This window comes from Oryza brachyantha, chromosome 8 (assembly GCF_000231095.2).
Source record: "Oryza brachyantha chromosome 8, ObraRS2, whole genome shotgun sequence".
In the NCBI taxonomy this organism is placed as follows: domain Eukaryota; kingdom Viridiplantae; phylum Streptophyta; class Magnoliopsida; order Poales; family Poaceae; genus Oryza; species Oryza brachyantha.
In genome coordinates this window covers 12,049,598-12,071,810 of record NC_023170.2, presented here as the reverse complement: position 1 = coordinate 12,071,810, position 22,213 = coordinate 12,049,598, and the positions used below count along the sequence as shown (strand labels likewise).

At 37.7% G+C, this 22,213-nt stretch overlaps 1 protein-coding gene and 1 long non-coding RNA gene across 2 annotated transcripts; one reads left to right on the top strand and one right to left on the bottom strand.

Moving 5' to 3' along the window:
• Nucleotides 1–6,553: 6,553 nt before the first annotated feature.
• On the bottom strand, nucleotides 6,554–8,217 carry LOC107304809. Its single transcript, XR_001550857.2, has 3 exons — nucleotides 8,034–8,217; nucleotides 7,835–7,913; nucleotides 6,554–6,883 (listed from the first exon to the last, which is right to left on the bottom strand). It is a non-coding gene; the product is annotated as an uncharacterized LOC107304809 (long non-coding RNA).
• Nucleotides 8,218–16,172: 7,955 nt separating this feature from the next.
• Nucleotides 16,173–17,517, top strand: LOC102720172 (2-oxoglutarate-dependent dioxygenase AOP2-like). The gene is made up of 3 exons (XM_040526985.1): nucleotides 16,173–16,629; nucleotides 16,709–17,033; nucleotides 17,140–17,517. Exons 1-3 carry the CDS (start codon nucleotides 16,271–16,273, stop codon nucleotides 17,404–17,406), a joined length of 951 nt encoding a protein of 316 aa, XP_040382919.1. The 5' UTR covers nucleotides 16,173–16,270; the 3' UTR covers nucleotides 17,407–17,517.
• The last annotated feature ends 4,696 nt before the right edge of the window (nucleotides 17,518–22,213 follow it).

Here is a 22,213-nt window from a genome sequence, read left to right as displayed (position 1 = left end):
CTTGAACATCTCCCATAGAGTGAACAAACGTGTTTTACTCATTCTACATCATTCATTCACCATTCTTTAAATCCGACGACTAAATTCATCTTCGTAAGATCAGACGGCTAGGAGGACTCCACATCTCCTTTCGTAGACTTTTCATATATCGAAAACTTTCTAAATTATAAATTATCTTACCAATTATAGAGTTTCCATATGTTAGAAAATATATATCCAATTAAAAACACTTTCTATATATTAGATTCTACATAAAGATAAATATATATTTTATAATAAAGTTTCTACAGACATGCAATATATATTTGTAGAGCCAAAGTTTAATCACAATTTTTTTAATCATACCATTAGAGCATCGATAATAATACCAAGACAATGAAATTTGTGATCAATACTGTGACAATTGTGCTAAACATTACATCGTTTAAAGCTCTATACCACTTTTGTTGGACACCCAAATAGTCCAATCACTAATAAAAATAACAGAGATAAATTTCTTGTAAATAGGAATGATATCTGGTGTTTTAATTTTTTTTGTTAGCGCCCTATTTTTACGTGAAATATGTAAATTTTTTGATCTGTCAAATGATGCGTGAATGTGGAATATTTTTTAAATCACCAAAAGATATTTGCACCTCTTGGTAATGATGAACCTGAAGTAGAACTAATGAAAAATATCATTAGTAATTTTACTTTATTAAAAATTGCCATATATTTTGTAAAAAAATACGAAGAACTTGTGTGATAAATATTTGCTAGGTACTATATGATCACTTAATATGTGGAATCGTTTTATATATTACAAGAAGACACGATGAAATATATTTTTAAACTTATAATAAATTTAGACTTTAAATTACGTATTATCTGAGAGTTGCATAGTTTTTTTGTTATTTTTATATATACAAACGTTAAAAAAATTCATTTATTATAAAAAGACGGAAAGTTGTATGCGATGCAACCCATGTTTGTATATAGTGATTTTCACTATATTTAGTTTTATAGAGTTTAAATTTTATGTTAATATTAAATAACGTGAATAAATTATTTAATTAAAATTATCCTTGAAATGTGTGAACTTGATATTGTAGTGATTATGAAATTAGTGTAACAATTTGTTGTTGCAATGTTTATGAAATTAGCATATGAAATTGGTCTCGGAAGTTCTGCAATTACCGTTTAAATTGGAAAGCTTGTAATTTATTACAGTGTGATCGAACCTATAATTAATTAAAATTATCACTAGTAACGGTGGCTTGCTGCTATTTTATCGAATTTTGTTTAAATAATCAGATTAATAAATGATTAATAGACAAACAAATTCTAATGGTATGCTTTATGTATGAATAAATTTAAAATAATTTATAACATCTTAATTGCATTATTTAATTGAACCGTAGCATTAGCATAAAATATATAAAAAAGGGAAGTATATCCTGTCAGAGTTACTACTATCTCTGAAGAGAAAAGGTCTTCCCATAGTCCTGGTTGCATTTCGTGAGGTGTGACGCCAAAATTTGCAGCGGCGGCGACGACCATCGGCGGGTGAAATGATCCCCATCCCGGCCACCAGCAACCAGTCGTTGCCTTTTTTTTTTTTGCTCCGTTGGGTCTGACAACTTTCGGCGTTCGCTGGTGTCCGCGCCCTAGGAAGAACGAATCCGGTCAGGATCTCATTCCTCAGCTCAAACCGTAGCCAACGCCATGGATAGGATAGGTCCAGTTTTTGCTGCTGCCGCCTCGTCGATTCTGCAGCACTGCCATGGTCTCGATCTGACAATTTTCACCACGCGATGCAATGCAGACGACTAGGCGCTGTAGTATGTAGCAGGCTCCAAGGCTCCAGAAAATTACATATACAGAACGGAGAGAATTGAGAGAAAAGAAGAGAACGGACGTCTAATCTACAGTCGGATGGTAGCGCCTGAAAATATGGTAGAAAGCAGGTTTTATGAGTCCCATAGCTATCCAGGCGATCTCCTGCTTTCCATCTGATCCACGCGACGAGCGAACACACGGCACACCGGCGGAGAAAAAAGAGATGCCGATGCTTGTAGCCATCTTACAGCTGATATATTGTATGAGTTAGCTCTTAGCTGACTCTTAATGACATGGACAAATATTGGAGTAAGCAGCAACTCTTCTATTGATCTTGCTCTAAGAGCGGGTACAATAGCAAATAGTAGGCTATAAGCTAGTTATAAACATATTTTAAAAAGATAAGAGGGAAGAGAGAAAAGAGATGGGCTATTAATTTGTAGCCAGCTACACACGGATTCCAAGACAAAATGTGTGTATGACTATAGATAAATTGGAGCTAAATTGGAGCTAGTTGCCTATACTATTGAACTTGCTCTAATGTACTTGCTTGTTTTCTCCTCTAGGCTTGTTTGATTTGCAGACAAACCTAAGAATATTGTTTGTACGTTTTAAATCCTAAAGAAAAATTTTCGATTATGTTCTTTGAGACTTTTGCGTCCATCTTTTTGTTCCTTTCAGGCTTATAAGCCAAAATTTAAGTTTTTAATCTTGAATTTAAAGTTGATTTTAGAGTTTTTTTTACCGTAGTTTATTTTTTAGCATTTGCTTTTATATCGCTAAACACACACATATATATATATATATATATATATATAATTTTTTAATATGCCGCTACCTTTAACAGTCCTATGAAATTCATACCCCTCCGACCTCCCATAGAAGAGATTTTAAGATTTGAATTTTGTCCTCAAATATGAGGTATACTACACTAGTACTTGTTATATCGATTACCTCTCATTTAAATTTATATACATTTTACTCTCAAGCACTCTCTACTCTGGACATTATATACCTTTTATTCTACCTTAATTTTTTCAAAAATACTAAGACATCCTAATAGCTCAAAAAAAGAGGAGATTTTAACTAGGGCCGGACCTAGCCTAAAAATCAAGTGGAGACCAGGCATCTTATCAGGATTGTTAGTGTGCTGAAATATTTTTACTTAATTACATGTTAGTAATACACTAAGTATTAAATTTAAGTGGGGTCATAGACCCCACTCATTATACCGTGGTCCGCCCCTGATTTTAACATAAAGTTAGCATACAGTCTATTCTCATGAAAACTTTTGTTCGAGTGTATCGCTCCTCTCTAACTCCTACTCTATGTTTTTTCTATATTCAAACAAACATTCCTATATGTTTCTCCTTTTTACTCCTTTATTTTACATATTTGTTTCTATCAAAACCTTGTTATGTTTTTTCAATACTACGTTTTAAAGGAGTAGGACTATATTGTCTTATACTAGCACTAACTATTAAGGTCTAGTTATTTTAGTTTGCTTACTGAAGAAAAACACCGAAGTATTTTCTCCATGCTTTTAAAAATAATATTACCAAAACTATTTCCACTATTGCATTACTTAGATCATTTTAAAACATATATTAATATTTAATTTGTTTCTACAATCAAGTAAGTAATCGTCTTTCATTGGATTATTAACTAATCCATAGATTATCTACTTGATTACATAGATAAATGATATATTTCAATAAATAAAGTTGATGAATACTTGAAACAAGTGATTTAAGTAGTGTGGTAGAAAGAAGTTTTTTTTTAAGAAAGCATATTTCTCAAAACATGGAGCAAACAATCCATTTTAGTAATGCTTGAATAAGCTGAAAGGAATAAGGAATGATAGCTAAGTTAGAAAAAGATTAACTATTTCTTTATGTAAGGAGGATGTTTATTTAACTAAAGTAAACCAGGGACTCAAGCAGGTATGAGTATCATCCCATTCAACATGGATCATCTTCACGCTCGCTTCCAGGTAGATGCTAGCATCATGTCTCTTCACGCTCGCTTCCAGGTAGAACAGGTTGGTCAAGCAGGAGTTGTATGAAAACAGATGGATCCGGTCGAGTGTTTAATCGGTGAAATGAAAATTTTTGGATGTCACATCAGACGTTTGATCGAATATCGGAAGGGTTTTTCGGACACGAATGAAAAAACGAATTTCACGGCTGGCTTGTAAACCACAAGACGAATCTTTTGAGCCTAATTAATCCGTCATTAGCGCATGTGGGTTACTGTAGCATTTTTGGCTAATCACGTACTAACTAGGCTCAAATGATTCGTCTCACGATTTCTCACATAACTGTGTAATTAGTTTTTTGTTTTATCTATGTTTAATACTCTATTTAGGTGTCCAAAGATTCGATGTGATGTTTTTGGGTGAAAATTTTTGGGAACTAAATAGCCCCTAAGCACACCAAAACATGCAATTTGAATTCCAGTAGGTTGACCTCCAACACATTAGAAAGGACAAAATCTTGTGGAATTGGTCGGCGAGCGGTTCATACTCTGTCGCTTCCGCCTACAAATGCAATTCATCGGTGGGATTTCGGATAACATGTGTCTCTACATTTAGAAATCCAAGACATAAGGAAAGTGAAAATTCTTCAACTGGTTAATGACGCACAATAAAATCCTTACGACGGACGAGATTTAGCTCAGAAATTGGCCAACAGCATGGTCTGCCCTCTATATTGCGTAGAGAATGAAACTGCACGTCACCTAATCATGGACTATGCATTTGCTAGACAAGTGTAGGCCTCGGATTTCTCTCGCCTAGGGTATACTTGCCATTGGCCTCGACCTTTCAGGGAGAACACCTACAATGGTGGAAATCCTACTGATCAAGGATAGTAAATTACCAGCATAAGCTCTTTTTATGGGATTTTTGTATGCATGGCGTGATCCATCTGGTTGGAGTGAAATGATATGATTTTCAATTCCAACTAGAATGCTTATCCTAGAGACAGGAAAAGGTAGTATAATTAGCTCAGGATTGGAGGCTAGAATTTAGGGAGTAATTCACTGTTGTTTTTCGTTGTTGTTTTGGGGAGCTCGTCTCCCTAACAGCAAGTATAATAGTAGACTATAAGTTGGCTATAAGCTGATATGGAAGAAAGAGATAATGAAAAAGGAGTAGGATTGGCTCTCATGCAAGAGCCAGCTATAGACCAGCTCTAAAAAAATACATTAAATGCAAAGATAAGAGAAAGAGATAAGAGATAAAAATTATAGCCAACCTTATAGCCAATCTATTATATGTGTTGACTATAATATAAGCTTATAGCTAGTAGGTTGGCTTTACTATTAAACTTGCTCTAAACCAAACTCCGTTACCTTTCTTCCTCAGCAGTTCTTCTTCCTGTTTCGCTCAAAAAAGGTAGGAGTAGCATTCTACCACCGGTAAATAATTGGATGAAAAAAACCTACAAGTTGTGGTTGAGCGGGCCTTAAAACCCTCAAGCACATCCAACTTGATCCCTAAGAGCATCCTCAACAGCTTATCTAAATTTGGTCATCCATATCTTTATTTGGATGATCATCTAAAACACTTTTATCCTTCATATCCCTTTGTACTCTAGCAGATCATCTATATATAACATCCTCTATATCTATTTGGAGGATTGGAGAGATGACATCTAAATATAGAGGTTCTCCCTCCTAATATGGATGACATCCAAAAATATATAATGAGATAAATGTTCTGCTGGAGCTCAACTTTTACTTTTCATCTTCTATTTCTAGGATGGAGGATGGGATAGATGAGCTGTTGGGAATGCTCTAAGAACAAATACGAAAAGAAGGTCACAAATGTTTAGAATCTCCAGACTAGGTTACAAATTTATAAAAGTTATCATGTAAACCATACTATTATATGTTGAACAATGGTTTGGTGTGAAATGCGTAGATGTAATGTTCCTTTGATTGTGCCAATAGAATAGGGTTAGTGGATGCGGTTGTTTAACGGTTAGACGGATGATGTTTAGGTTGGACATGGATACCTCATGGTTGATACTCCTCCCTCGGCCAACAAAAAGACTTTATTTTTAGTCCACTATAAAAACTAAAATGTTGTTCACCTTTTCAAACCACAATGTATTTGTTTCCCACATTTTTATGATTGTCTTCCACTTTATCAAACTCCGATATAATAATCGCTTAAAACAAAGTCTTCGTGTGACATACAGGAGAAGCTTAAAATTAATTCTTTCTAGGGCACGGTAGAAGAGACTGATATGTATGTCTTTTATATTGTACTTTGATTATCCTTCTAGAATAACAGAAAGACTAAAAAACAGCATTCCGTTCGGACGAGATTGTTAAATCACTTTACTAATGACTTTGTCTCGTGCACCGACGCCGGACTGCTGTATATCCATTTTTTAATTATCCCGTCCAACGGGACGCCGTACTCTAGCCATGCTCCTAGAATAATGGATGGCAAAATCAACTTGACTGGGCCGGCCTGTCTGTTAACCATGAACGGTCCAAAGAAATTGGCTCTAAATGGAGGCCAAATTCAGTGTTGCTCAGTAGTCCAATAGCAATGCTGATCAAGCTAGCATTCAATAGCAGGACAACCAAAGAGAGCAGCATGATCAATGCGCACAAATCAACATTGAGATCATCAGACCACCGTTTCACTGACCATAAACATGTTCATAATACAAAATCCATTTCATTTCAACAGATAAATGTCTTAGAACACGACGTTGATAACAACATTGACAAAATGGTCATGCAGTCATGGCTCGTAGCCTCATTGCCAGGATACGAACATGTACAGCACTTAGCAGAATATCACAAAGATAAATTAGCATAGCGAGTAGTGAGTACAATCACTAGACCAACTAGTGATGGACTGATAAGGCATGGTGACAATGGCAAAATAGAGCTCATAGCTATAGAGAATTAAAAATGTATTAGGTGTTGAGGAAGCTGCAAGTATGTTAAACAAGCTGATACTCTTCAGAAATCAGAAATGTGAAGCTTCTACTCATATAGCTTGTAGCAGTTTCCCCTTCGCTTAGCCAAATTGTTAGATAAGCTGCATTCATATCACTTAGTGAGTATATGTCGATATGAACATTAAGCAACCAATTTTACAGCTGAAAGAATTAACTTAATTAAAACAATATTAAAACAGGCTACACCAACCATATCATATTGCTTGAGTGAGAGGATATATCGACATTAACTGTGCAATCAATGTTACTACATTGGAGAATTACATTGATTAAATTAATATAAAAACAGGCTACACCAAATATATGTATATATAGGTGATGCCTACCTCATGGTAAACTATAGAATCCGTAATTGTTTTTTCTCCTTTCGGCCTTGTTGGCATGGGCAACAAATCCAGCCTATCCATGTGCATGGGCCAGGATTTTTAGTTCAAAATCTCAACCCATGCATTTGATGGCCCAGGAGCCCAGGATTGAGGCCCATATAAAGAAGGCATTCAGCAGAAGTTTTTACAGTGGTAATTTAATTAACACAACTGATAAAATTGACTTGTCTCAAAAAAGGAACTGATAAAACGGACCAATGAAATAGGTGAAGACAATTTCATATTATTGAATAAATTTTAATCTCTAGATGTACACATCGTTGGGGCCACTGTACACAAGCTCTAATTAACTAAAGTATGCGTGCTGCCATATATACTGATTATTTGTTCCATCTTGCACACACAAGAATTAATATTCATCAGGAATTATGGACAATTGGCTATGGGACACATAAGCTAGTAAAGAAAAATCAATTGAATGCAACTATACAAGGCGTTTCTTATGTTATATTCTTCACTGAACCTATTAACTTCTAGTAGAATTTGTCTGCAGATAGCATATATCTACTAGACCTCTCCCTGCTGGCAACTGAAGGGTGGTAATGCAGAGTTAGCCGGGCCTACGATGTGGAACCAAGCCTCTCTTGACAGAATCACACCCACAAATATCGCAACGAGGATGGCGATGAGAATGGCGGGGATTACGCAATATCCATTTCTGACGGCGGCGCTGTCACGGCGATGCGGCTTGGCGGCGCCTCCTCCATCACCACTCTGCTACGGCCTACGGGCACCAAGAGAAAACCAATTCCGCAGGATCCAAACCTTAGAGATGTTCCGGGAGAAGGAAATTTTGGGGGAGATGGCGGGTGAAGGAAAGGAGCGGAGGAAGAAGTCGACGCACCTCACGGGCAGCGCCTCCATGGCGGAGCGCCATATATTAGGCGGGCCACCAACCAACATGAGCAGACTCATGGCCATGCATGACGGAGACGCAGAAGAGGTTCAAGGAGGGATCCGCGGCCGGGGGAGCCCTAACCGAAGGCCCTGCGCGCGACGATCATGGCGCGCGCCGTTGGCGGCGCTCATCAGCCACCCCACCCCACGGCGAATTAACTGACGACGCCGTACACCGCTGCGGCGGCGGCCAGCAGCGCCATGAGCCCGCGCAGGGTCCCGCCCACGGAGGACACCACCTTCCCCCGGCAGAGGCAGCGCCGCCTCGACGTCCGCCATGGGATGGGAGGGAGCGCAAAACCCTAGGCTCTAGAAGCTTCCTGCAGAAGGAGGAGTTAGTAGGAGGTTTAAGGAGGTGGCTGTGCTTAGTGATTATTATCAGGTCGTGATTAAGCGGGTTGCAAAGCGTACCCGACCCGACTGGGTGGAGCAGAAATTTTGCTAGGCGCACACCAGAATCGATATCATATACCAGCACTGCTGGGTTGGCCAAAATTGGAAAAAAAATGCCTGCTACTCTACCTCAAACTATTTTCATTGTGCAATTAAACCCACTAAACATTTTTTAGACTCACTCCTGTTGATTTATTTTTATCATCTTAGTTAACACCCTATAGATGCATTCGCTCGTGCCGTCGTGTGGCGAGGCTGTGTCAAGGCTCCTTGCCGATTGCCCGCCGTCAGCCCATCACCATTTCTCCGTAAGACTATTCACGGTTTTATATTACTACTTAACTTAGATTGGGTTCCTTTTAAAGCTTATTCTTAGCTTTTGCACATATGTTTTTCGAACTATTGACTATATATAAGTTCATATCATATATCAGATAAAAAATCTAGATGGTTTTTGTTAGAGAGTTAAGTGAACCTACAAAATGATTGAAAGCAAATCCTATGAGATAAAGTCGGAGGGACGTCGTTAGCGACATGTGAGGGTCCCTTTGATTTTACACTAGAGGATCTCGTTCAAAATGTTCAATAGTAGACTGTACATTACAAATAGTTTGATGTAGGAAAATACAATTTTTTTTTATAGAGACTGTCCCACTGCCGTCGTCTAGCCAGGAATGCTTTTCATCCGACAGTTGGTGAAATTTTATGGTTTTTTGGCGATTTTTTGCCCCCTCCGAAAACTCAGTTATTTTGATCTATTTTAAATTTTAGGCAGTTTGAACAGTTATCCTTTGCATGTGTATGCCTTTGTTTGCAGTTTACTCTCAAACTCTATTTATCCACCAAATTTTGTTCCCCTGTTTTTTTGTCCCAACATGGACAACTACAACATGTATATCCACAACATGAAGCAGCCAATCCATTTAATATCCAAAAGAAAGGGTGCGAAAACATCTAGATTTCCTAGGGATTTAATCACATGTAAACATGTTGGTAATGACTCCACAGGATTTAATGGAAGAAGAATATATACTGTAAATCGTTTCAACAGAACTTGATCATGACACCCCTCCTGGAAAATCAAACGTGCACAGAAGCTTCACTCAATAATTGCACATTTGCACCGACCTCAAAATTGACGCCATCTCACGAATAATTTGATCATCCACGAACAGCTTAGAACAAGGCCAAATCTGTCAGATATTTAGATGCATACGGTCACACGAAAACATGAAGTAGTTACAAATTGGAAGTCTCATGTACCGACATAAAAAAAAAAAAGGCAGACAACAAAACATCAAAATCTCCTTTGAGCTGAACAGGATAATCTGAGGCCACAGTGTTCATCGTCACTTCTTTAAGTGCTGAGAAAAAAAAAACGTCGACGAGCAACTAACTACCATCAAAGACTTCAAGGTTTTTCACAGACTGACCATCTCATCTGCTACACCATCTCTTCAGCATATATAGCAGCAAGTCAGCAACTGAAACAAGACAAATGCATGTCAGTTTACATGACCAAACTATTTCGGTGTGTGGATCATGCTGAGACCTAGCAGTTTATCAAGCTAAATCATTAGAGGAAATATCAATTTTGAACTGAAAAAACAGACATCTCTGTACATCTCAAGTGGAAAGAAACAGAGCCTCTCTTGATGGAGGGGGTTGTAGTTGTACTACGGATGATTTAATGACATCTGGTGAGATAACGAATCAATTATCTGGCCATTCTTTTTGCCATAAAAATCATAATTGAAGATGCCAACATTCTATATGCCCCAGCTAGAACCAAATTAACTCTGCTCTTAACCCTACAACTTGCTGTTAGGATTATATTAGAGGAATGTTAATTACATGGACAACTAAACCGGAGCAGCTTGAAGATCATCGTATGTAATCTGCAATTTGAGATCAGCGATCTTACGTCAAACAAATTGCCCATTCAATCGACGGGAAACATCAAACAGCGCCTAGCTCGAAGCGAGAGGCCAATTGGGCTCTTTAATTGGGCCTGTTCGACCCAGCTTTCACAACCAGCCCAATAAGTTTGCATGGACCCAATCACTTAACCTCCTCCTGGAATCCTAATTCAAGGCCCAAGTAACTTTACAAATGCAAGGAAATCATTTCCGACAGAGGAAGCTCGTCAGAATATAAACATGGGTTTTCTTTAAAGCGGTTTGAAATTGTAATTAAATTGACTGTATTTTATTTCTCTTAGCAGTGTTTATCAATTTTCGTTTTTTAGTGTTGTTTAATATAATAAGTACAAAACTACCATAATTTATGGAGTAATGCCTTCTATTCAACCGCACAAAAAGTAATACTCCATCTATGATTTTTATATGATGTCGTTGAATTTTATGTTCATGTTTGATTATTTTTTATTAAAAATATATTATTAATAATTACTTATAATTTGATTTATTATTATAGGAACTTTAAGTATGGCTTATAGTTTTGTATATTTAAATAAAATTTTTGTATAAAACGAACGGTTAAACGTATATCCAAAAGTCAACGACGTAGGGAGTGATATACAAATAAGATGGCATGTCCAATGTACTCACATGTCTTTATATATAGCCGGTCAATAAGGAGGAGTAATAAGTTCTATAAACAATTACTGCATTCTCAACACGGGATCGTTAAGAAAGTTACTAATTACTGCTACCCCATCCCTAAATGTTTGACGCTATTGACTTTTCTAATATACTCTTGATCATTCGTCTTATTTAAAAAATTTACATAATTATTAATTATTTTTGTATCGTTTCATTTATTGTTAAGTATACTTTTATACATATATATAGCTTCACATATTTTATTAAAAATTTTTGAAAAAGACGAATGGTCAAATCTGTATAAAAAAGTCAACAGTGTCAAATATTTAGAGACGGAGGGAGTAAAATAAAATGTAAGACCATTGACTTCATCAACCTAATTTTAATCAGGTAGCACGATTCCGAGTTACAAATACTCTGAAAGTCACATGATGATCGACGTGATTCCTACGAGAGTCACTACAATAGGACCACTCCAAACTATTATTAGAAGATTCGACGCAGTACAGGGATGTACAGGATGCTTGACCATGTTGTTAATAATGTAAGTAGTATATGCATACATCATGTGGCCGGCAACCGAATAGGTAGACTGGAAAGGTTCCATGGAGATGAAAAATAAATGGCCTTTGGATTTGTTGATTTTCATGCCCGAATAGGGGGTGAGCATATTTAGAAAAAAAATAATTTATGAATAAAATTTTTATATAAGTATTTTTATGACATAAAAAATAAGGCTGACAAATAAACTTCAGTGAAAAAACCCCTAAAATCAACTCCAAATTTAGGATTTAAAATTTAAAATTTGACTTGTAAGCATAAGTAAAAAGAAAAAAGAATGGTCGATGCAGAAAACACGTCCATTCCTTAGACCAAATGGCAGACAGCATGTGTAGAATAATAGTTTTTTTTTGAAGATATTATATCTTCTAGCTAAGAAAACTTTCAGATGCTTAGGTATCTAGAGGAGTCTTTTTACCGTTCTTAATAAAGAACCTGAAAATATATATTCTCTGGTGTAAAAGTATAAGAGGCATGTAATAGGGCTTTTTTACTATCCTTAACAAGTTACTTGAAGATATTATATTCCCCCTGTCATGTAATGTAAGGATTTTAGGGACTTGTCCAAATTAATTCATCCAGTTATATTTACGAATGGAGATAGTATTTTCTATTATAAAAATACCCTCTAAATACTCGGTACCTAGAGACACTTTAATTTTCCTAAGTACCATAAAACTTATCCAAAAATTAAGTAGTGAATTGATCGTCTCATCACTATGTTAGCAGTTGCTCCTGCACAAGCATTATCACGTAGGGATTTATGTATTTCGTTGAAACTGAAGATGGCAGCAGTGGTTCACCACCGATTATTCTAAGACGCTCCTTCGGTTTTTTTTTGTTTCTAATATATTTTTAAGTATTTATTTTTGAAAACAATCTAGCTAAAACTTATTTTCAAAAATACACAATTTATCCATCCCGGCGGAACTGGTATGGCACAAAAACATTGCCACCCAGGCAGTAGCCAGTGGGTTGCCACCACAATCTAGCTGGTGTGGAAAAAAAAAATTGTTGTTACACCACATGCCCATGATAAGGGTGTTGTCGTATCACACTCCTAGATTAATGAATTATGGTGTAATAGTATTATCTTTGTCATGCAAACAAGATGGCGGGTTAAATGGTACATATTTGAAAATAAGTTTTTGCATTTGTTTTAAATTTAAATATTAAAGGGGTGCAACAAATAAATAAAATTACCGCAAATTACCTCCCAAGTTATAATTTGGGTCAATCCTAGCCTTGGATTGCACAGGGGCAGATTGGGAAACAAAATGTGCTCAATAGTGGCTGTGGCTATGAGAGCTTAAAAAGGGCAACTCAGTGAATGAGTCTATTTCTTTATATAGATCGACGGCAAGCATACCACTAAACGAAGAACATTCACGTCTCCATCTTTTCGCTTATATTTATAAGTTAAAATTTGAATTTTTAACCTTAATTTAGAGTTAATTTTGGATTTTTATCGAAGTTTATTTTTCAACATTGGCTTTTAAATTGCTAGGTATACGTGTATTCACAAATTATTTTTTGTTTATAAATATGTTGTTTGACTTTTTTCACAAAACAACCAAACAATCACCCCTTAGGTTTATTAGTATCCAATTATGAAGTTGGAGTTCAAAATACATATACATTGACGTGACAAAAGAAAATACAAATTGTAAATGTTTCTTTTTCAGATATTGAACCTGGCTGTCCTAGGACATGAGTTATATTGGTAATGATTTTAAATTTAAACACGAATGTTGGAAAATCAAGATTGAATTTACCAAAAATTTATTCCCTGGCTTTCACATATGTTTACTGGTTTTCTGTTTTTAATATATTAAGAAAAAATGCTTGGATGTCCGAACACCAATATTACATTTTCAAATTTTGATATATTTCATTATTTTTGTCAACGTTTGATGCTTGCATGTTACATTGGAGGATATTATTAAATAATCAAAGTATACATTATTAATTGGAAATGGACTGTCAAAAAAGTTAAATATTTGGTGGACTCTTAATTTAGCATCTATATATTTCCTTCTATATACCCTGTCAAAAGTCTTTAATACCCTTGAGAGACCATAAATGTCTTATTACCTTCCTACATAGTAAGAGCTATATACCCATTGGATTCTCTAAAATGGATGGCTTAAAATAATTTGGGGACATCTTAAAAAGTCAGCATACATCATGTGTGGAGTGTGGTACATCACAACAAATGTAAATTATAAAATAAACATACGAGCTTTATATGCATAGTAGTCTTATAACGTAATGTCCTCTACGTAATGCTGAGTATAATTCAGGTACGGGGGATGATGTATCCTGTGCACACGAAGCACCGTATACGCGGCATCTCTAACAAAGAGCCTAAATTAGACTCTCTAAATACACATTTAGTCAATCTCTATCTCATTTGGCCACTCAAATTCATCTTTACTACAACAGTGTCTCCATTTCATCCTCTATTCTGAGTGAATGACGTTGGGGCCCTACCCGTTAGCCCTTTTTCTTTCTCTCCCTCTTCCTCTTTCTCTCTCCCTCTTTTTTTTCACTTTCTTTCTCTTTCCTTTTCTTGCTCTCACTAGTGAGGATGGCGGCGGCACAGGGAGGCGCCGGGGCAGCGCGGTGCGGCGCCGGCGGGTGATGGCGCAGGCAGGCGGAAGGCGGCGTGGCGCGGCGAGGCAGAAGGCAACGCTCGGATGCCGCGGCGACGGCAACCTCCGCGGGCTGTGACGGCGACAGATCTGGCGGTGCAGCGCGGGGTAGTGGAAGGAGGTGACGTTGCCGGCTGCGGGAGGCAGAAGGCGGCGTGGCACCGACGCGGGGAAGGGGGCGGCGGTGGCGACGATCGCCCAGATGCCGCAGCGGCGGCGGCCTCCGCGGATTGTGACGATGGCTGCTCGGCGGCATCGGCTGCTGCTCGGCGACGGTGGCCCCTCGGCGACGTCGGCGACGATGCTCAACAGCGACCACCTGCTCGGCACCACGACCTGCAGCCATCTTGTTCGATCAGCCTAGGAGGCTGGATTGGGATGTATGGGGCCCACGTTTGGCAAGTGGAGTAGACTAGACAAATTTGGCCAGTGAGGGAAGGCATTTGTCCATCCAAATAACTTAGAGAGTGGGATGGAGAGCCCGTTGAAATATGATTTTTGCTCAAAATGTCTAAATTTTTACTTGAAGAGTAGGATGAAAGAGCTGTTGAAGATGCTCTAATACCCCGGTCGACTCCTACAGCCTCATCAGTTCACTTATTTTAACCATAAACGAAACAACTTATTAATGAATAATGAGTATTTTGTGAGTTAAACTTTTATATAAATGTTCTTACTGATCTAGAAGCAATGACTGAAAAATAAACTATGATAAAAACACTAAAATCAATTCAAAATTTAAGTTTTAAAATTTAAATTTTGACATGTGAACGTGAGCATAAGTAAAAAGATAATACTAGTATGGCCCAGTTCAAGTGTGTGCTTTTTTTTTTGCTAGTTCTAGATTAGACCCATTAGAGAGTATTTTAGCAGCTCATCTAAATTTCGTCATCCATATTTTAATTTAGATAATAATCTAAAACAATTTTATTTCTTGATATCTCTTTATACTCTAGCAGTCATTCATATATGACATTCTTCATATATATTTGGACGATAGAGAGAACACCTAAATATGATTTTTCTTTTCTAATATAGATAACATCCAAAAATAGAAGATATGATGTATGCTCTGCTAGAGCTGAACTTTTAATCTTCATTCTTTACTTTTATGTAGGATGGATAGTTGATCTGCTGGAGATGCTATTAAACACTAGTGTTCCATGGTGATATTAATTCACAGCTTATATAAACTTTTTCACTCTAACCAATAGCATTCCTAGTTCACCCTTTTATACGAACAAAGTATGAATGATAGTAGGAGTGTTATATAAGCGTGGGTTTAGTCAACGTTTAGAGTGCTCAATGTGGATTTGGGGACCGAGTCATGCACAAAAGTTCTGGAAAAATCACACATACTATATATATGTAAAATATGTAAAATGATATAAAAATCACACATACTAATTAAATTTTTTTTGTCAAATATGTAAAACTATATATATATATATACATAAAAGTATATTTAACAATAAATTAAATGATATAAAAATAATTAATAATTATGCAAATTTTTTGAATAAGACAAATGGTCAAACGTTTATAAAAAGATTAACGGTGTCAAACATTTAGGGAAGGAGTGAGTATAATTTAATAGTATTACACCTATATGTAAACTTTCATTTTTGATTTTCTTATACACAGAGAATATTAAAAAGACAAAATGTATTTTTTAGTTACAGCTAAATATAGCAAATTTAAAGATAAGACTAAAAATATATGCATATTTTTCTTGAAAACATAACATTGTTTAGTTTATGTGTGCCGTATGTCCAGTAAAAACTTGTGTGTATAAATTATGGTTAACAGGTAGTACACTAACATCGGTGACTCTACCAACCTCAAATATAAAAGTATCATAATAAAATTATAAATTCGTTCGCCGCCACGCCATGAACAACTGCGCTACAGATCACCATCGTTTGACTTTTTAACCAACTCTCTCTCTCTGCTACCTGCGCTGTCACTCAGCTGAGCTCCGGCGGCGCCGAGCAGCGGCGCCGAGCGGGCCCATGGCGACGGCGATCCCCAAGGTGGACCTGCGCGAGGTCGAGCCGGGCACCCCGGGGTGGGAGGCGGCCCGGGCCGCGGTGACCGCGTCCATGGTGGCGCACGGCTGCGTCGTGGTCGCGCACGGCGCCGTCGGGCCGGAGCTCCGGGAGGCGCTGTTCGGCCGCGCCGTGCCGGAGCTGTTCGCGCTCCCCGTCGAGGCCAAGCAGCGGAACGTCTCCACGCTGGGGCCCTTCAGGGGGTACATCAGCAACATCCCCGGGATGGACTGGGAGAGCCTCCGCGTCGGCGACGCCGCCGACGCCGCCCGCGTCCGCGAGTTCGCCGACCTGTTGTGGCCGGAGGGCAACCCGGAATTCTGGTAAGGCCGAGCTCCTCTCTTGTTCTTGCATCGAGCTCGGGGGTCTTCTCATGGTGGGTGTTCGTCCGGGGGATTGCAGTGACACTATCCTATCGTTTGCCAAGAAGATGAGGGAGCTGGAGGGGACGGTGGTGAGGATGACCCTGGAGGGCCTCGGCGTCGGGGACGAGCACATCGCCTCGCACCTGGACGCGCTCAGCCACGGCGTCCGGCTGTCCCGCTACGGCCCGCCGCCGGACGCGTCCACCGCCGTGTCCATGCAGGCGCACCGCGACGACAGCATGACCACCATCATCGTGCAGCACGAGGTGGAAGGCCTCGAGGTGCAGGCCAGCGACGGGAGCTGGCACCCGATCCCCCCGGAGCCGGACACGATCGCGCTCGTCGCCGGCGAGCTGTTCACGGTACGCCCCCCAAACCCATCCTCGCCGTCGCCGGCGAGCCAATCCATCGGCCCGCGCAAGAGATCGATTTGACCCCCCCCCCCCCCCCCCACCCCGCGCGCTGCAGGTCGTGACGAACGGGCGCGTGCCGCCGTGCCTCCACCGCGTGAGGACGCCGAGCAGCCGCGAGCGCTACTCGGTGCTGTTCGGCTGCCGGTACAGGGACGGCACGGTGCTGAGCGCCATGGAGGAGCTCGTCGACGGCGACCACCCGGCGGCGTACAGGCCGTGCAAGGGCGAGGACTACAGCCTGTTCCGCTACTCCGAGGAAGGGCGCAAGTTCAGCGACCCGCTCAAGGCCTTCTGCGGGGTAGAAGCTGCCACTGCAAATTAAAGTGATATGTAAACTCAAAAAAAAAAAGAACAAACTATATTTCGAATAATTTGGCCATAATTCAGCCGAATAGCCTATCGTCTTTAAACTTTTCAGCAGGTTGCGAAATTCTCTCGACTGTTCTTTCTCTCCCGTTTATGTATGTTTCGTTTGTGATTTGGGTGTGACATGTGGCTATGTAAACGCGAACATTGTTGGGTGTTCACGGAGAACATAACCACGCATTTACAGTGTGTTGTATTTAGCAACCATTAGTAACTCCCTTTTTATTATTTCACGCGCTCGATTTTTGTCAATCGTTTGTCTTATATTTAAAAGTTATATAATTAATAATTATTTTATTGTTGTTTGTTTATCATTTGAAGATAGTTTAAACATGTGTGACTTTTAAGGCCTATTCGTTTCGAAGGAAAACCAAAGGATCCAATTCCTAATGATTAAATTCCTTTAAAAATTATTCGGTTTGTACGAATGAACCATAGGAAAGTCAAAGAAAATTTTCCCTTCCTACAAGACATAGAGAGAAAATATAGGAAAATTTTTATCTACTCAAACCTTTTGAAAAAATTCCCCGATACATTGATACTGTCATACATCCATATTTCTCCACTTTTCCATTTCCTTCGGGTTGAAATTCCTCCAAACCGAATAAGCCCTTAATGTTATATATTTGCATTGAAAAATTAAATAAGATAAATGATCAAACATAGAACTAAAAGTTCACACTATTAAAAAAAGACCCATAGGGACTACAGGAGAGGAACTATGTCCTATCACAATTTGCATGTACGCTTCCTGAACTGTCAACCGATGTTTTTTTACAAATGGTTTTTGTATAAATGTTGATCATCTCATATTTTGAAAGTAGATTTTAACTTTGTAGTATTTATTTCTATCATTTATACATGAAAAGCTATCATAAAAATCAGATAATTTTTCATCATTTATCTTCGTCTAACAAAGGAAGGCAACCTATATGTGGCATTGATTTCTCAAAGTTTAGCTAAGTCCAATGAGCTCCATCTTAATTAAGAACCTTTGTGTTAACATCAAATCTATTGATTTGATGCGATGAATTTACGGGAAGGCCATGAAAATATTCTTAGCTTCAGTACAGGTCCTAAGTCTTGGAACAATGGGAGTTAGACGTGATCCTACGACTAATAACACAAAGAAGAAATAATGTTAAACAAAAAGCAGTTGACCGGTTATCAAGCCGATGGATACTTCAAAATCTAGTCGATTGCAGAAATTGGCCATGCATGAAATTATGTGTAATATAATAATGTAAATAAAACTATCATCGGTTAAAATAAAATATAATCCACTGTAAAACATGATATCATTAAAAACGATCTTAAAAGGTTGAACTTAACCGAGACACTTCAAGATGGTAGTTAACAAAAGTAAACTTGACATATTATTATATTAATAGACAATTAAGGCATAAAGGCCTATTCTATCATTTAGAAGTATAAACAACACATGATATCTAGTAAGTAGATGATCACTAATTACAATCTTCGAAGATCTGACTAAACCGATATAATACAAAATTGAATTAGCGAGGATAAACTCTAAACAGGGTGATTTAATGGCCCGAATCTTTAAACTACATATAATTCTTAGCAAACATTAATATTGTTAAAAAATAATTCTGACAGATCAGATTAAACCAAGATAGTATAGGGTTGAAATTAACAAAACAAAGTTTAAACCACTAATTATATTAGCTTAAATACCTAGCCAATAAATCACTTAGATAAATTATTGCCTAAACTCTTATAAGACAGATCATGTATGCATACAGATTGATTTAGATTGACATTAATCAACAAATAATTGATTGGACCAAATCGATGGAGAATTAAGCTTGAAGTAGTTGCGAACTAGAAACAAGTCGATAGCATATATGAGTTGTGATTGGTAAAATGAAACTGATCTGAACATGAAAAACAATCTAGATAATGACAAAATACTGGATAAACCCATCAGATCAATCAACTAGAATGTCAAACCTAACCGATAAGGTCCTGGTCGATCTAACAAATAGGGTGACAAAGCTAACTTAAGTTACAGGAAACTAAACTGAATTGATGTAGTCCTACGTCGATAGCTCACTCTATCAAAAGTGTTAAAGTGGCAACGTAACGAAGTTGTATTGATTAAAATCTGAGTTTCGGGAACTGAGTATGTACATATTTATACCGTTGGTTTGGCACCGTCCCAATTGAACTCGTACTAGGATCTGTTTCCAATTTACATTTAAAGATAAAGACTCGACATGTCTTATTAACTTAAATCAACTTATATAATATGAACTCCTGTAGTCGATTCCTCCTTGGACTCTCTTTTCAACACAGGTACCATCTTCTAGATCATGTCTGAATCGGATTCGATCGGCTGCTATCCCTTCTTGCTATTTGGTTCCTTCTTTCTTTCCAATTGTCTTTGACTTGGTCAACCTCTAGTTCGTTCATTAACGCATGTCTTTAGCGGTCGTAAATACCAAATTTCACCGTGAATAGCTCGTTGATGCCATATATTGTTGTTGATAAATTATGTCATGTTTGGTTGACAACTAACTTTGCTACATCTAACCTTAGGTAAACTATAGTTTCAACGGGTAGTGTTTGATTTCTATCCCAACACTAACTTAGCTAACTCTTAGGGGGTGTTTGGTTGACATACTTAATTTGTCTAAGGTTGCCACAATATTTTAGCTAAGTTGGCTAAGTTTTGGCTAACAAAATAAAGCCACACTTTAACTAACATGTGACAAGTTTGACATACTTTATTGTGTCATTGACATGTGGGTCCTATATATTGAAAAGGGAATCTTGTCACAAGTGTGGCACAAACCAAACACACACCTAACATGGTCAAATTTGGCTTAAGGTGTGGCAAGCTTAGGTAAGTTATGGTAACCAACCAAACAACCCCTTAGTCATTTGGCTCACATGTTATTCACTATGTTTTCTTCTCTAACTTTGACTAAGCTTAGTTTATCATTTTTTGTCACATAAGTATAGCAAAACTAAAGTTAGAAGAATGCACGACAATGTTAGCTCTCAACCAAACAGACTTTTTAATACTCTCTTCGTATTTTATTAGACAGTGTTGTTGACTTTTTGTCATATGTTTGACCATAGTTTTATTTAAAAAATTGTGTAAATTATAAAAATTTAAGTTATAATTAAAATACATTTAGCAATGAATCCAATCACAACAAAGTAAATTATAATTACATAAATTTTTTAAATAAGACGAATGTTCAAAGTTCTACCGTGCGCTAAAAAAATCAATGGCTTTGTATATTAAAATAAAGATGGAGTAATTTGTGGATGACTTTGTTGAAAAGTAAAAAAATGTTTCTTGCCATTTTCCATGGCGAGCATCACTCTGTCGTGCAGCTCGAGTGAAAGGACAAAACAGAGCGTGGATAGCGTTTTTTTTTTTTTTGGAGCTGGATAGCGTGTATTGATTACAGAGGCCAAAAGCTCTACTTCCTTTATTTGAAAAAGAGAAGAAGAAGAAGAAATTGATCGCATAACTTCTGTTCCTCATGTTGCGTTGCGTTGCGTTGTGACAAATGTGACACATTTCACATCTGAAAGGGAGCTTCCAACGGGTACCTCTTGTCAAGATCACATAAAAAAATCAAGGTCTCAGGGACAAATTTCAGCCTTCATATGTATGAGAATTTCATTTGGATTTGGTTTGCTCCACTTGGAGAAACAGGTGAATTTCTTCCCTCCTGCACTGTGGCAGACGCTGTGTTGAAAAAAAATTATGGCAATAGTAAACTGGAGATCTTCATTGAGCGTAACAGAGATCACCATATAACATCAATTGCTATAGGGAAAGCTCCATGTATATCACATAAATTTACTCAGCGCTGATAAATTCCATGTAGGCTAATTTATGTGTCATACGATCGTATGACAGCGAAGGCCGAAGGTACAATTATCAACTACTCCATCCTTAAGAAAAATATTTGTTGTTTTGAATAAGATTTGGTCAAACTTCTAAAATATTGATAAATAATTTTATATTGAAATAAACTTATAAAATATAATAAGTTTATGATATTATGACAGTATTTTTCAAGAAAAATCTATTTGTCTAATTTGTATTATATTTAGATTAAGTATTTAAAAATATCGACGATTGGGATCTTAAAAGTTTGATCGAATTTTGTTCTGAATGACAAATACTTTTAACCGGAGTATTAGAATCATTTTGTGGGCCAAGAGCATATAAAGAATAGTTTCTAATAAAATTAAAAAACTCACCTCATGAAGACATGCGTGTGACTTTAATATCTTACTATGCGCGCGCCATGCGCGCGGAATGATGTGAGATCACAGAGGAGCATATTTAGCAGGACTAAATGGATGTCAAACAGATGGCTGCACTATGCAGTCATATATGGATAGGGTTGGTTTACAATAGCCGGTCATTCATGATCTACGGGGGTAATTACACATAGATAATCCATCACATTCATGGTCTACGGGGGTAATTACATATACATAGGCAAAAAATGATTGATTTCTTTATGTAAGATGCGTTTAAAGTATATGGATGGTTGCATGTGGATCCTCATTCTAGGTGCTGGAGTAGAAAGCACATACTGTATTAATATTGTTTTTTTTCTTTATGACAAATTTGGTCCATCTGGTTGTAATGTTGAAGTGCCCATTAGTCAATATGTTGATTGTCATCGTTGAGGGCTCGCTTCTAGGTGTGTCAACTCTGATTGTTGTCTTACCCATCAAGTGTGGCTTAATATGGGCTTCGGTGA

Excerpts from the sequence above, each read along its gene's own strand:
- LOC102720172 (XM_040526985.1), top strand. The coding sequence starts at position 16,271 with ATGGCGACGGCGATCCCCAAGGTGGACCTGCGCGAGGTCGAGCCGGGC. Across the intron at positions 16,630-16,708 it reads GAGGGCAACCCGGAATTCTG|TGACACTATCCTATCGTTTG; the intron begins GTAAGGCCGAGC and ends GGGGGATTGCAG. Across the intron at positions 17,034-17,139 it reads TCGCCGGCGAGCTGTTCACG|GTCGTGACGAACGGGCGCGT; the intron begins GTACGCCCCCCA and ends CGCGCGCTGCAG.